The 13,353-nt window shown below is 43.5% G+C and overlaps 1 protein-coding gene across 1 annotated transcript in view; it reads left to right on the top strand.

Moving 5' to 3' along the window:
* The window catches only part of LOC139687238 (ATP-binding cassette sub-family G member 1), a 52,401-nt gene that overhangs the window by 7,104 nt on the left and 31,944 nt on the right, over nt 1-13,353 (top strand). The window contains exon 2 of the mRNA XM_071584369.1: nt 5,602-5,885. Coding sequence (XP_071440470.1) covers nt 5,648-5,885 — 238 coding nt within the window. The 5' untranslated portion in view covers nt 5,602-5,647. The remainder of the gene's footprint in view (nt 1-5,601; nt 5,886-13,353) is intronic.

The following is a 13,353-nucleotide window of genomic DNA, read 5'->3' as shown; positions in this document are numbered from 1 at the left end:
CATTGTAATGAGTGAGAGCTGTGATCAAAGACATGTGAAGCAGCAACTATTGGTGATCATGAGCACAAGGATTCCAATTTCAGACACCGAGGAATCACGTAATGGGATGTCGGGGGCATCAGAGTGGTGGGGGGGTAGGCCAAGTCCTTGTTGACGTCAGCCTGAACGAACGGCGAGACGCCCGGGAGGGGGAGAGGGGTGTAATCCCACACCCTCGCCGCGGAGGCCCCCGCATCATGTACACATTTCAGGGGCTAATTCCATAATGATGGCGCCCGTTTCTATTTGCTTAAAGATGTCATTTTTGTATTTTTTTAACACCCCGCAAGTCACTGCTAAGGTGGCAGGGAATTAAAACACACCAGATTAATTTTGACCAGAATATTTTTACCCCTACCGCGATCGGACAATGTTGTTCTGATCCCTTGTCATTGCTGGATAAGATGACTTATTTATCTGTTCTACACTAAATCTCTCTAATTTTATTGAAATTATCTCTCCTACCGTAGTACGTTTTGGGGTAATAATACATTTTCAACATAATTGCTAGATATACCTCCTTCCAATGCACATGCAAGAGTTTCAATCTGTAAAATTTCACCTTCGCTCCATTGAGTGATTCCCAGCCCAACTGCTCTAATATTTTCGGTACGCTTCTAAGTTTATCATAACAACGTTGTACAAATCTAGCTCCTCTACGCTGCACGCGATCCAATTCAGCTATCAATCCAACTGCATGAGGATCCCATTTACACTAGCAGCATTTCTAAAATGAGGCCTAACTATCGAAAGATAAAATTTCTCTGTAGCCTTTTCATCACACTTACCCAACACTCTTCTGATAAATTATAATTATTTTGTTAGCTTGTTCACATATTCCCCGTATGTATTTCATTCAGAGGAGGTCGTGAGAGAGGGTTACGCTCAAGTATTTAATCGAGTCTACACATTCCAATTCGGTGGTCCCGATGGAGGGCGTTCGGAAGGGAATTTCTCATTTTCCAAAAATTCATCACTGCGCAATTTCAAGTTGTCAAGTGTAGCACCAGAGTTGTATAGCATTTTGGTCATCTGATAAAGCTACTCTATCCTCAGGATTACGGATATATCTGTAAACCACTGCATCCTCGGCAAATAAGCGTATGTTACTTGTGACTACGAAGTCAATGTCATTAGCGTCAAGAAGGAACGAAAGAGGTTCGATAATACTTTGCTAGGGAACACTCAAAGTGACTTGACTGAATTTGAGCTAGCCTTATCTATCGCTACTCTTTGTATCCGACCATTCAGAAAGTCTTTCATCGAACCCCGGATATTTTCATGTATGCCGTATACTTCTAGCTTGGCGAGTAGTTTACTATGAGGTACCTTGTCAAAGGCTTTCTTAAAATCTAGAAAAACCGCGTCCACTGGAACATTGCTCCCTCCCGAAATAAGAATATCATGAACAAAAAGCGCAAGTTGTGTTTCGCAGGATTTACCTTTGCGGAAACAGTGCTTATTTTTCATTAATAATTTCTGATTATCGAGGTGTCTCGCGATCGAATCAGCAACTATATGCTCCATAACCTTGCACGAAATGGATGTGAGGGAACAAGGTCTGTGATTGCTCGGTTCCTCCCCGTCTCCGTTTTTAAATATTGGTATTACGTTGCCCGTTTTCCAATCTCTGGGAGCCTTGTGATCTACTAGCGACTTCTTAAATATTATTTATATATACGGCGCAATTTCCGACGCTAGATCCTTGAATATACAAGCGGATATATCATCGGGCCTGGAAGATTTAATAGGCTTATTATCTTTCAGCAAACGTTCTATTCCATTTTATGAGATTTTAATTTTGGGCATCGGTTGACTGGCTCGTTTTGGTAAGCTATCGGGGGTATTCTGTGAGATGTTAGTGAATACGATTTGAAAGAAGGAATTTTTATTAGTGGGCAATTTGCAAACTGATGGTTACTCTTTCGCCTTTATTATTTTTGAGTGAATTAACAGTTGACTTATTTCCCTGAAACTCTCTGACGTATGACCAAAATACTTTCGAATGCTCTTTCAAATTTTCCGCCAACCTTTTCCTTTTGAAATCGCTTAGCGCTTTCCGAAATTCCTTCTTAGCATTCGCCCTAGATATCTTGTAATCATAAGTGATCTAATTTTTTTTGTTGCGAGAGATATCATCCCTTATATTATTCATCTTGACGTGACATGGCCTTTGACGTCGCAATGCTTTTCTATCATCCGCGTAGTACCATTTAGGTTCCGTGTTATCTATTATAAATTTACTGAGGATGATCTTGTTGACTGCTGAGTATGTGATCCCAATGAAGTGATCCCCACATATCGTCCGTATTTCGGTGATTACTTTTTTAAATTTACAATTTGCCTATGGTAGCGGATACGTGAATAAGCATGAGAGTTATTCCGTAATTGTCGCCGGTGCCATTTCTGAATGCGATTTTAGTGTCATTATGGCGGACGCCATACCTAACCGCCTTCCTCCCCTCCCCCCAAACATGCATAATAGTTTCCCTTCTCTTTCCACTCCTCCCACATCTGAACCACCTCCCCCCTCCCCTTCTCTGTCTACTGTATAAAGCTCTGTGTCTTTCTGTACTTTACCTGATGATGACTTTGTAAGTAGAAACCCGGGTCGTGTTTTAATAAAAATATATGTGGAATAACCAAGTATTTATTTTTCTAGATTGTTACCAGTTCAATTTGCGGTATGGAATTTTAATTGCATCATTGTATGGTGCATCTAACAAAATAGCATTCTGCGTAAAATTGACTTTTGCTCGCCCTAAAATTTATGGCCGAAGAGAGCTACCAGCGATATATTGGATACGAACGCCTGGAAGCTGGACATTAGTTTTTTTTAAACTTAATTCAAATGAATTTGGTTTCCTGAAGTTGCTGTTAATTTTTGATGCATTTCGGTATTATAATCTAATTTTTTAAATGACTTGTAAAATTAGAGGTTTTGCAGATGCAAATAAATTTGAATGAACTGTGGTAATACTTACAACCTATTACCGAAGACTTCTTGTTTCATAATTTTTCTGTCTCTTATCTATCACGAGCTATCGAAGAAATAAAAATGCCAGTCATAAAATCAAAGGTATGCAATAAATAATAGTGAACCAATGAATTGGGAGATAAGTCATTTTTAGTTATGCAGTAAATATGAATAATCTGCGTCTGCTATTTTGAAATTACGGGAACTAATTTCAACCAAAGGCGTTGATTGAAAAAAAGCAGTTTTCTTTTCTTCTCAGACTCGGTATTCATAAATTAATATTGACTTCACATTTATGGAAGGATTTTGTGCCTCCAAATAGGGCATTGGTCGTAACCGTATACTCGTGCGTTTTCCGAAGGTGATGCCGGTCGATTTTACGGCGAGGTAATCGATTTCATTCGCAGGATGGATACGGACGACTTAAAGAGTTACAGAATAACGCCCCCAGGGAGCGTGATTGGATTAAAATTTTTTCCAGATCACTGGGACATAACCCAAGGTCTGTTCAAAAACTTCCCGAATTTTTTTATTGCAGAAAATACTTCAATAACATATAATTGGTCAGGGTCCGCTTCAAAGTAGTCTCCAAGACGAGAAGGTTAAGACCTTATCGGGGAGTAGGAGGGGGAAATCTGTCTTAACAGTCAGAGATAAGTCGGGTAAGATAATAGTTGGAACAGAAAAGATCCAAGAGAGATGTCAGGTTTACATAGAATAACTCTATGGTAAAGAAGTTTGGCCAACAAGCTTAGATATAGGAAGAGAATATGACGTCGACAAAGATAGCTTAGGTCCAAGCATACTCGATGATGAGATAGAAGGGGCTTCTAGGGACATGAAACTAAATAAGGCCGTGGAGGTGGATGACATTCTTGCGGAACTACTGCGATGTTTAGGGAAATGTGGTAGTCTCAGACGCTATATGAGCTGATTCGTAGTATCTATGAGGAAGGAATCTGGCCGGAAGATTTTGTGAGATCAATCTTAGTTCCTATTCCGAAAAAGGTAAAGGCTACATCGTGTGAGGACTACAGGACAGTAAGTTTTACATCCCACGCAGCTCAAGTTTTTCTCAGGATCATCGACAAAAGGACAGAGAGTAGGGCAAATGATTACTTAGGGGATGATCAGTTTGGGTTTAGGAAGGGGAGAGGCACGCCTGATGCCATTAATCGAGAAGGATGTAGAATACAATGAGGAAGTATTTGCCTGTTTTTTAGATTTCAACAAATCGTTCGATAGAGTGAATTGGGAAAAACTAATGAGTGTATTGCATAAAATAGGAATTGATTGGAGGGACAGGAGGCTAATCCGCAACCTGTACATGTCTCAGACTACACAGGTGCGAGTGGGGAACGGGGAGTCCTGATGGGCAATGTTAGGAAGAGGTGTAAGACAGGGTTGCCCATTATCACCGTTGCTGTTCAACCTGTATGCAGAGGAAATGATTAAGGAGGCGTGGGAAGAACTGGAGGTAGGAATGAAAGTGGGCGGGGAATTCGTAAAATCAGTTAGGTTCGCTGATGACCAAGCTTTAGTTTGTCAGTCAGCCAAGGGGTTGCAAGCATTGCTGAGTGAATTGGAAACTCAGTGCGACAGATATGGGGCGAAAATCAATATTAATAAAAGAAAGATTGTGATTTTCTAGAAAGAAAAAGGCTAAGCTAAACATTAAAAGAGGAGGGCAGAAACTAGAACAGTTTACGTATCTCGGAAGTGTTTTGGACCAACACGGTCAAAGTAGTAGGGACGTAAGGAGAAAAATTGCGCAAGACAAAGAGGCTTTAGCAAGGAGAAGTTCATGACAGGGGTATTGAGTTAGATTAAGAGCGTAGTTATGTACGGCGAAGAAATGTGGCCACTGAAGGAGGAGGAAAGACGTAGATTGGAAGCTTTTGAAATGTGGGTGTGAAGAAGGATGGAGAAGGTGAAATGGACCAAAAGGAAAACAAAAGAGGAAGTACTTGGTATGGTGGGGGAGGCGAGGGGTTTGTTGGGAGAAATCCTTAGGAGGCAGGAAAAATGGATGAAGGGCGTGTATTGATCGGCAGTGAGATCTTGAATACTGTAATAGAGGGGAGAATATTAGGCAAACGAGGAAAGGGCAGGAACAGGCTAGGGATGTTGGACGGGATGAAGGGAGGAAGGAAGTACTCAGAGCTGAAGAGGGACCTGATGTAGAGTAGGTTGGTGGATTGTGTTTTGTTAGGAGTTACAAAATATTTATTTGGTAGTTGTGTCCATCCAAAAACCTACCTTAACCGGTAGTTTACCGTATAATATATATATATATATATATATATATATATATATATATATATATATATATATATATATATCATATGAATCAATCCGAAGGTCGGTTTGGAATGTGATGGTAGAGTTCAAAGTAGTCAATTATTAAAACAGAAATAAAGAGACGAAATGGTCGTGGAAGAGCGAGGAGGTCAAGTCTGCCTGCTTGTTCCATGCTTCGGGGGGGGGGGGCTGCAGATCCCCTAGCCGTTCTTCTACGGCCGCTCCCCCTCTCTCTTCCTCACACTCCTTCCTCTCTCTCTCCTTCGCTCTCTCGCATGCTGCAGCGGCGGACACTGAGAGAGACCCCAGCGAGTGCTGCTGACCGGGATCATGATGAAGGGTGTGAAGCGGCGGAGCGAAGCCCCCTCGGAGGACGGCGGCGCCATCCCTCTCGTGTCCCCGGCCTCTTGCTCATCTGCGGCGGTCGTGGTGCCCCCCTCCTCCTCCGAGGTGAGGATCCCGATGGCGGGCGCCGGCCACAAGCCGCTGACGCACCTCCCCAAGCGCCCCCGAGTGGATATCGCCTTCTCCGACCTCACCTACACCGTGAAGGAGGGCGCCAAGAAGAGTGAGTACCGTACGCGTCGCATCCTTGTGTTGGGGCGACGTAGTACACATTCAAATGATTCGCTTCGCGGTGAATCGGGAAAAGACATCGCATGTGCGCACCTCAATCTTGGGACTGATGATATTCTCGTCTCTCAGATCTTTAAGCGTCTGAAGTGAAGGAGAGGGACATGAGATGACTTGAGGGATGTGTCACCGTATGTGTCGTATGGGGGAAGTTCTTCTTTTGCGGATGTCCGTTTGATATCCCACCAAATACAGAACGTACCTTGGCTCGTCTACTTCTGAATATGCTCCTCTTAGATACTCTTGTCGGTTTTTCAAAGCGCCTCTAAAACTCTTAATGCGCATATTAGCGATGTCTTGGAAAACATTGTATCCTGCGTTATCCATGCGTAATGGCATTTGAATTAAACAAAATGAATTTTTACTCTGTGCTCCATGAAAACTGGAGCATAATGTAAAGACGGAAGACGTGGGACTTTAATCGGGGATGAACAATCGAAACGTCAGGTGAAGTAAAACTTAGGAGTGTGGCTACCGCGGGGTCATTTGTGAACCCTCCCAATTATCTTCCAATTTTTCGTTTACAACTCTACTCCCTTTAATTTCAGTCGTACATGCTTGGGTTTTCAAAGCCACATTTGAAAAAATTGGCAATAAACGAGCACATGCTGTAGTAAACCACAATTCTCATGGAGAAGAAATTTAGGCGAATGAAGAACTCCAGGGCGAGGCCGGCCCCGGCGCCCGGGATCTCCCTCCCTGTCATGCGTACGCCCTTCTGGATCACTCACTCACCAACGGTTGTAAATAGCAAATTATACGGAGCGGTTAAGAAAGGGAAATTCTTTTGTGGTCAATAAACAACACATTTCTATTTACCACTCAGAAATGAACTTATTTCTTTGGAACAACGCAACTTGCCTCGAAACCAAGAGATGACAATCGATGTTTCCTAAGAATGGCCTGACTTAGAAGTCACGCATGAATGAACTTTGGTGATGAAAGGAAACTTCAAACTTTGTAATTACATCTCTAAAGAATCAACGAATAATTTCCAATTATTTGTTGATTCCTAATGATAATTCTCTATCTGAGCTGTAATGGATGAGTGCAGCTCACTATGGCCATCATTTTGATGATGTCACAGAAGGATTTTCACGTAATGGATATTTTGAAAGAGTGTATCTCGGGGACATTTGCTTTCGATTGATAAATGTTTAGTTTTATCCGTGAAGACTAACCACCTATTTGGAAAACGAATCCCTATCTACTTGCCCACGAGCTGGTTCTTGTCTAGTTCCTCGTTATATCAATAAATAAATAAATATATACATATATATATGTGTGTGTATATATATATATATATATAATATGTATTTAATATGTATAATCATAAGCGGGGATTGAGATGGTGCGGTGGCTATCGTACTGGCTTCCCACCCAGAGGGCCCGGATTCAACTCCCGGCGGTGTTGAATATTTTTCAGTGGTATCTCGATCCTTACTTGAGGTGCTTTGTGGAGGGCACTTTGAGTGAGTACGTCGTCCGTCGGATGGGACTTTAAGATGCGGACCGCTTGGCGCCTTTCGTTAAGAGTAGGCTAATGCCGACGCTGGGTTTCTCTCCACCCTTCATTCCTTCCTGTCCATCACCTATGGCGCAAATGACCTCAGCTGTCGGTCGCCTCCCCTAAAATACTACTACTACTAACCATAAGCACAGTAATCAAATCGGTCGGTTTTGTAGGTTATGGTAGAGTTCATCCAGTACTAAGCCCTATACGGCGTGTAGGGGGCCAGTCTCTTTCCCTGGGCCGGTTATGGTTTCCCAGGAAGACTTCCCAGGAGGTACCCGAAAAATCACTTTAGCTTGGGTGGAGCTGCAGGTGCCCAGAGTGCCTTGCCCGGGAATCTAACCCGGGACCCTGCGGTCTGCAGTCCAACGCTCTACCCACTGGACTACCGCGACTCACATATATGTATATATATACATACATATATATATATATATATATATATATATATATATATATATATATATATACACCCAAACACACACACACACATTACGCCATAAGTGGTTTACGAACATTATCTCCATGATAATACATTGTGTAGATAGTCGTAAAAGTTACAACATGGGGATCGCAAGCATCACAGATTATTCGAAATGATAGTAAAATGATTGTGCGCTGGATGCATATGGTGACTGAAAGTGGTAATCCGTGAGTGAAGGCTTGGGTTCCCGAATGTGTGAAACACGACACAAATATTCTTGCCCCTCCACCCCTTCTCCTTTCTAAATACGCGATCTAGTATATCCGGCAGGAAATACCGTCATCCTCCAAAGTCTGGCAAGTTTTGCTATAAGAGAACATTTCGGCGAGGACCTTCTGCTAAAGTGCTGGTGGTGTGGATAGCAACCATTCCTGCTACGAGTCTCCCATCCTACGTATCTTCCTATATGCTATGGGTTAAATGGAAGAAGGGACCATTAGGTCTGAATTTCGCCGCAATAAAGACATCCATCTATCTTCCTCGGCGAATGCCCGCCTGCTCTGCGGTAGACGCCCTGGTCCATCGGCCGCACAATAAAGCCACTTTGGGGTCTTATCAAGGAAATGTTACTGGATATTAGTGGACTTTCAAGTGGCCGATGTTCTTTTTTCCAGTGATGTAATTTCATGAGTAGGCCCGATACTCTCCATTCTGCCTTCTTTCTGTAAATGGTACTAGTATGTTCATCTAAACGGCGGAAATATATTTTCAGTTAATTTATGGCAATTCAGTGTGACTTTGTTGTAGGTCTTCCCTCTCCAAATGTCACCATCGAAGGCGGGGAACTCTGGCAAGGCGCACCATCAAATGTCGTCGACCTCAGCCTGCGCCTCGCGTGCGTCGTCTTTTGCCTCTTCAGTCGTTCGTGTCTCCTCTCTTTATCTATTCAAGTCATCGTGCAGTTGATCCAGCTCGTCTCAGCGTCTCCCTAGTTCCGAGTTTCTTTTGGCGCTTCGCTTACCAAATCATTTCCTGGCCGCGCTTGTCTTTTAGCTGATTTCCTCTTTTATTCTTTTGTGAAACATGTTTTAGTCTTCGGTTCTCTTCCTTTCGATCAGCTGGAGGATTTCTTCATCTGGACGACCCCACTCTCCGCCCCCCTCCGCCGCCTTCCCCCCACTCTCCACCGACCCCCCTCTTCTGCCCTTCGCTGCGTCCGCGGCCTCGCTTGGATTTCCCGGTTGGTAATCGCTGAAGGGGAAGAAGTACCTTGGAAGTTTTGAAATGAGGTCGTGGAAAGAAACCGATATGGCAGAGTGGAGTTGTGAAAGAGGATTGAAGAAGTGCCGGGAATGATGGGATAAGAAAGATGTCTTGTGGAAAGGGAAATTGCATAGTATGCCTTGGAAAAAAATTAAGAAGGGCCACTTTACGAAGACGAAGGAAAGAAAAAGCGAAGTATGATGACGAAGGAACGGGATCAGCATATTGTGTAACGTAACTTTGAGGAGCTTAGGGACAGGTATACGTAAAATGGTGCCTTATTTGTGTGTTCCAGGACAGGTGTCGATTGGAGAACCAATTTAATACTTGCATTGGGTCTGTGTAACCAAAGAATGAAGAATCGCTCAAGATACCGAATGGGCAGTTGGGAGATTGCGTATTCCCTCTCTTTAGGCCGATATAATTTTTGACCGTGTCCGAATTCCACGATCAATGCGTTTCACTTCGGTCAGCTGTGGCTGCGATCGGTCGCGCGTCGGTGCGCCATCCGCTCCCCCTAGGACTTGGCGGCGTTTGCCCGACAACGGATGTGAGTGGGAAAATGACGAAAGCGCTCGGAAGACGCCTTAGAGGGTGTAGTATGACGAAGGTGGGAGCCGAGAGGACTGACGCACTGGATGGTCATCTCTTTGGGATACTAGGGGCTGTCAAATTAAAACCAATCCCCGCCATGGCACACAGTCCACGCAAAAGGTGGCAACACTGTTGTTACCTATCGATACTGCCATCGCTTTGGTAGGAGAACCGCATTGTCGCCCAACTCGTAGACGCACGCCGAGTTGTTCGGTTTTGTCCTTGTTGGTGCTCGGAGTGGTCAGGTGCGCGGTTTTCATTTGACTGCCCCTCATAAATGTCTAGCTTATAATTAATAGTTTGCCCTCCGTCCAGAATGCCATTTAGACGCGCGCACGGTCACGAGGAGGCCGATCTAAGTCGTGTCCTTGGAGCCTGGCGAGCGAGATATTTATTTCCGTGGAAATCCCGTCCACACATCATCACAAGAGCGCTCTGTCTTTCCGTGGAGGGGCGAAATGTGACCTTCCGCACGCACTTTGAATCACCCCCCCCATCCCAGGGCTTCCTCCCCTTCCCCCTCCCGTGCCTCCCTCTCCTGCGGGGACGTTTATCGGCTGGGTCCAATGTATGTTTCGAACGCCAATCCCTTCTTCTGGCGAAACGAGTTCCTTCCTTCCTTCGTCGTCGTCCATTGCACGATCACTCGAGGCGATTGCGATGATTCCTGCGGCATAAGTGCATGCGTGGATTTCTTCGCGCATGCGCTAAATAGAACTTACTGTTAATAAAATAAAAACTCATATAGCCGTAATACGTTTGCCGCAAAAGTTTTGTTGTGATGGTTTGTGGGAAAAGAAATTCTACGACAGTAACCAACCACAACTTCTCCACCAGAACACCCTTCTGGAGTAGTTTGCAGGAATGTTAATACTTCCTCGGCAGTGGCCAACTACAGACCTAAATACTCTAGCCCATTTGGGATCATTCACTGGGTTCAAGGGACTCCATTAAGGATACCTGGGTTTATGAACAAATGTACCCTATCGGTGACTTTTTACAGGACTAAATTCCACGCCTGGGACAAACACAGAGGTGACACTCACAAGCACTAAGAAAAACAATTACTCACACATTCGAAAAGGGCCTCACTACTGGGAGAATATTGCCCAAATTAAGGGAAAAACAGGGAAAGAGGAGTGTGTGCATCAGATATGTGTATTTAGGCTACAATATAACCCTCCTCAGTGAACTGATGGAAAATGGGCACTCACTACAAAAGGTTTGAAGTGAATCTGGAAACGGACAAACTTTCAACATATACCCTAAACTAAATAGGGGGCAGGACAAGTAAAGGCAAAAGTTGGAGGAACCAATGACAGAAAGGGGGGAACATGAGGTGATTTTAAGAGGGGAAATTTAAGGGGGGGTAAAAGCACAATTACAGGAACCAATGACTAAATGGGGGGGGGGTATGGCATTGGGTGGACAGGGAGGAAATGAAAGGAAGTGAGGTTATTTAAGAAAGGAATATTCAAAAAATGACAGTTAGAAAATTTGAAATACTTATTTTAACCCTAGAACGGTAAAGGGGGTGAAAAAACACCCCAGAGCTGGTCGAAATCTCGTACCAAACGAAAACAGCTTACATTTGTGACTCGGGACCTTTACCATAATTCACCTCAATCAATGTGTCACATGATTCTACATTAAAAAGTGAGCCCCCATAGGACTCTCATAGTCATAATGGGTGTGAGATATGAATTTTTGAGAATTGTCACCCCACGTTGTCAGAATAGGGGGAAAAAAATAGCGTTATCCATTCTAGGGTTAAAATAGAGAAAGGGATGAGTAAGAAACCAGTCCATTGTCTCTATTAATCTATACATTTTAAATTTGTGGATAAATTCAAGGAGCACATCACCCATTTTGAATATAACAGACCGTAAAAATCCAGCATTGCCCGACACTTACTAACGCATGACATGAAACCTCAGAAAACAATCATCATCTAATTAAATGAGCAACAGATTATTTACTGGACACTTATGAAAGTCATTTTTTCCACAAGTATTCTTTTTTGTCGTCCATCAAGACCTTCAGGACAAGTTTAGCGTAGAACTTTCGTGTCACCAAATTCTCTGTGATAATGGTGTGCTGTGTCATCTGATCAATGTCAATACGATCTGCAAGCATGCACACCCTTAACCGACAGTCTGAATTCAGCACTTTATGCACACGTCTGGAAAAAATTGTTACTTTTTATGCAGACCTTGTTTTATCTATTTATGCAATTATTGTGTATATTTTCGCTAGAACTTTCCCACATTGCTACAGTGTCATGTGAAAAAATTCATCCTTTGATGACCAAGTTGATAAGAAATGTCCTGGCGTGCACTTTCATAGTGTTAGCAGCAGAGGCAATCTGTGGTGCTCTGTGGAAAATCTATGTCCAGGTGAGCCCAGAGGGTATGAGGAAGAGAAGGGAGGAGGATGCTGCGTTGAGAGGGCACCACCACCTCTACATGACGATGGCCCCCGGCTGGCTCTCCCAACACACCCCAGAGATGAGACATGTGCATGCGTGCATGTGGTCTATGGGTACCCACCCATATATTTAGAAAGCCTCGCCTTGCCCCTCATCTTTGGTTTCCTTCACCTTTAGGAGCCTATTTGAGAATGTGTAAGTCAGTGTGCCAATGATTTGTTGATCAAATTTAAGGTTGTGATATGGTAGTGGGGTTTGGCATGCCATGATCATGATAATATATTTACTTAATACCGAAAACTGTAATTGATCTTTTTCATTTTTCTGGAATATTGCGTTTGGTCCACTTGAATTAGGCAAATGATGGTCATTCACTCTCCCCATCAGTTTTAAGCAACTCAAAATCCTGGGTTAGCTTACATTTTTGACAATTGCTATTCAATAAATAGCATTCTGAACAGTTTTTGCCGGCATTTGGCCAATAGTTTGTCAGCCTGTTGTTGAAGCAATCAACTCATAATTCATGCAATTCTAATAGTTTTCCAAAGATTCGCTGCTTTGAAATGCAGAACTTATTTTGCTTTTGTTGCCCGACATGAGATTCTCAAAAGGTTTAAATGTGGGCTAAGGGTGTCTGTGCAGGAAAACACCAAATTGGAGAGATGCTGTAAATTCAAGAGATATTGTCTCTGGAAACTAGATAGAAGTATATGTGATCACAAAGCAGATCCAAATGTTAATTAGGCTCTCATTGTGGATTGTATTCTTTTCAATTGTATTTCTCAGTAATGAGGAAAAGTTTTTTGTGAACAACCTTGTCTCTCCATCAGTAAAAAGTAAATGTTGGAGTAGTAGTTTTGAGGGCGGGCGACCGACAGCTGAGGTCATTTGTGCCATAGGGGATGGATAGGAGAGGATGAAGGGTGGAGAGAAACCCGGCGTCGGCATTAGCCTAGTCTTTACGAAAGGCGCCAAGGGTTCCGCAGTTTAACGTCCCATCCGACGGTCTCACTCAAAGTGCCCTCCACAAAGCACCTCAAGTAGGGATTGAGATACCTCTGAACAATATTCAACACCGCCGGGATTTGAACCCGCACCCTCAGGGTGGGAAGCCAGTACGTTAGCCCCCGCACCATCTCGACCCCCGTAAATGTTGGAATGAGCTCAAAAGAGTTAAATGT

This window comes from Hetaerina americana, unplaced genomic scaffold, assembly GCF_022747635.1.
Source record: "Hetaerina americana unplaced genomic scaffold, ioHetAmer1.1.p SCAF_18, whole genome shotgun sequence".
Classification (NCBI taxonomy): domain Eukaryota; kingdom Metazoa; phylum Arthropoda; class Insecta; order Odonata; family Calopterygidae; genus Hetaerina; species Hetaerina americana.
The sequence above is the reverse complement of the archived record's forward strand: the minus strand, read 5'-3'. Positions and strand labels throughout refer to the sequence as shown.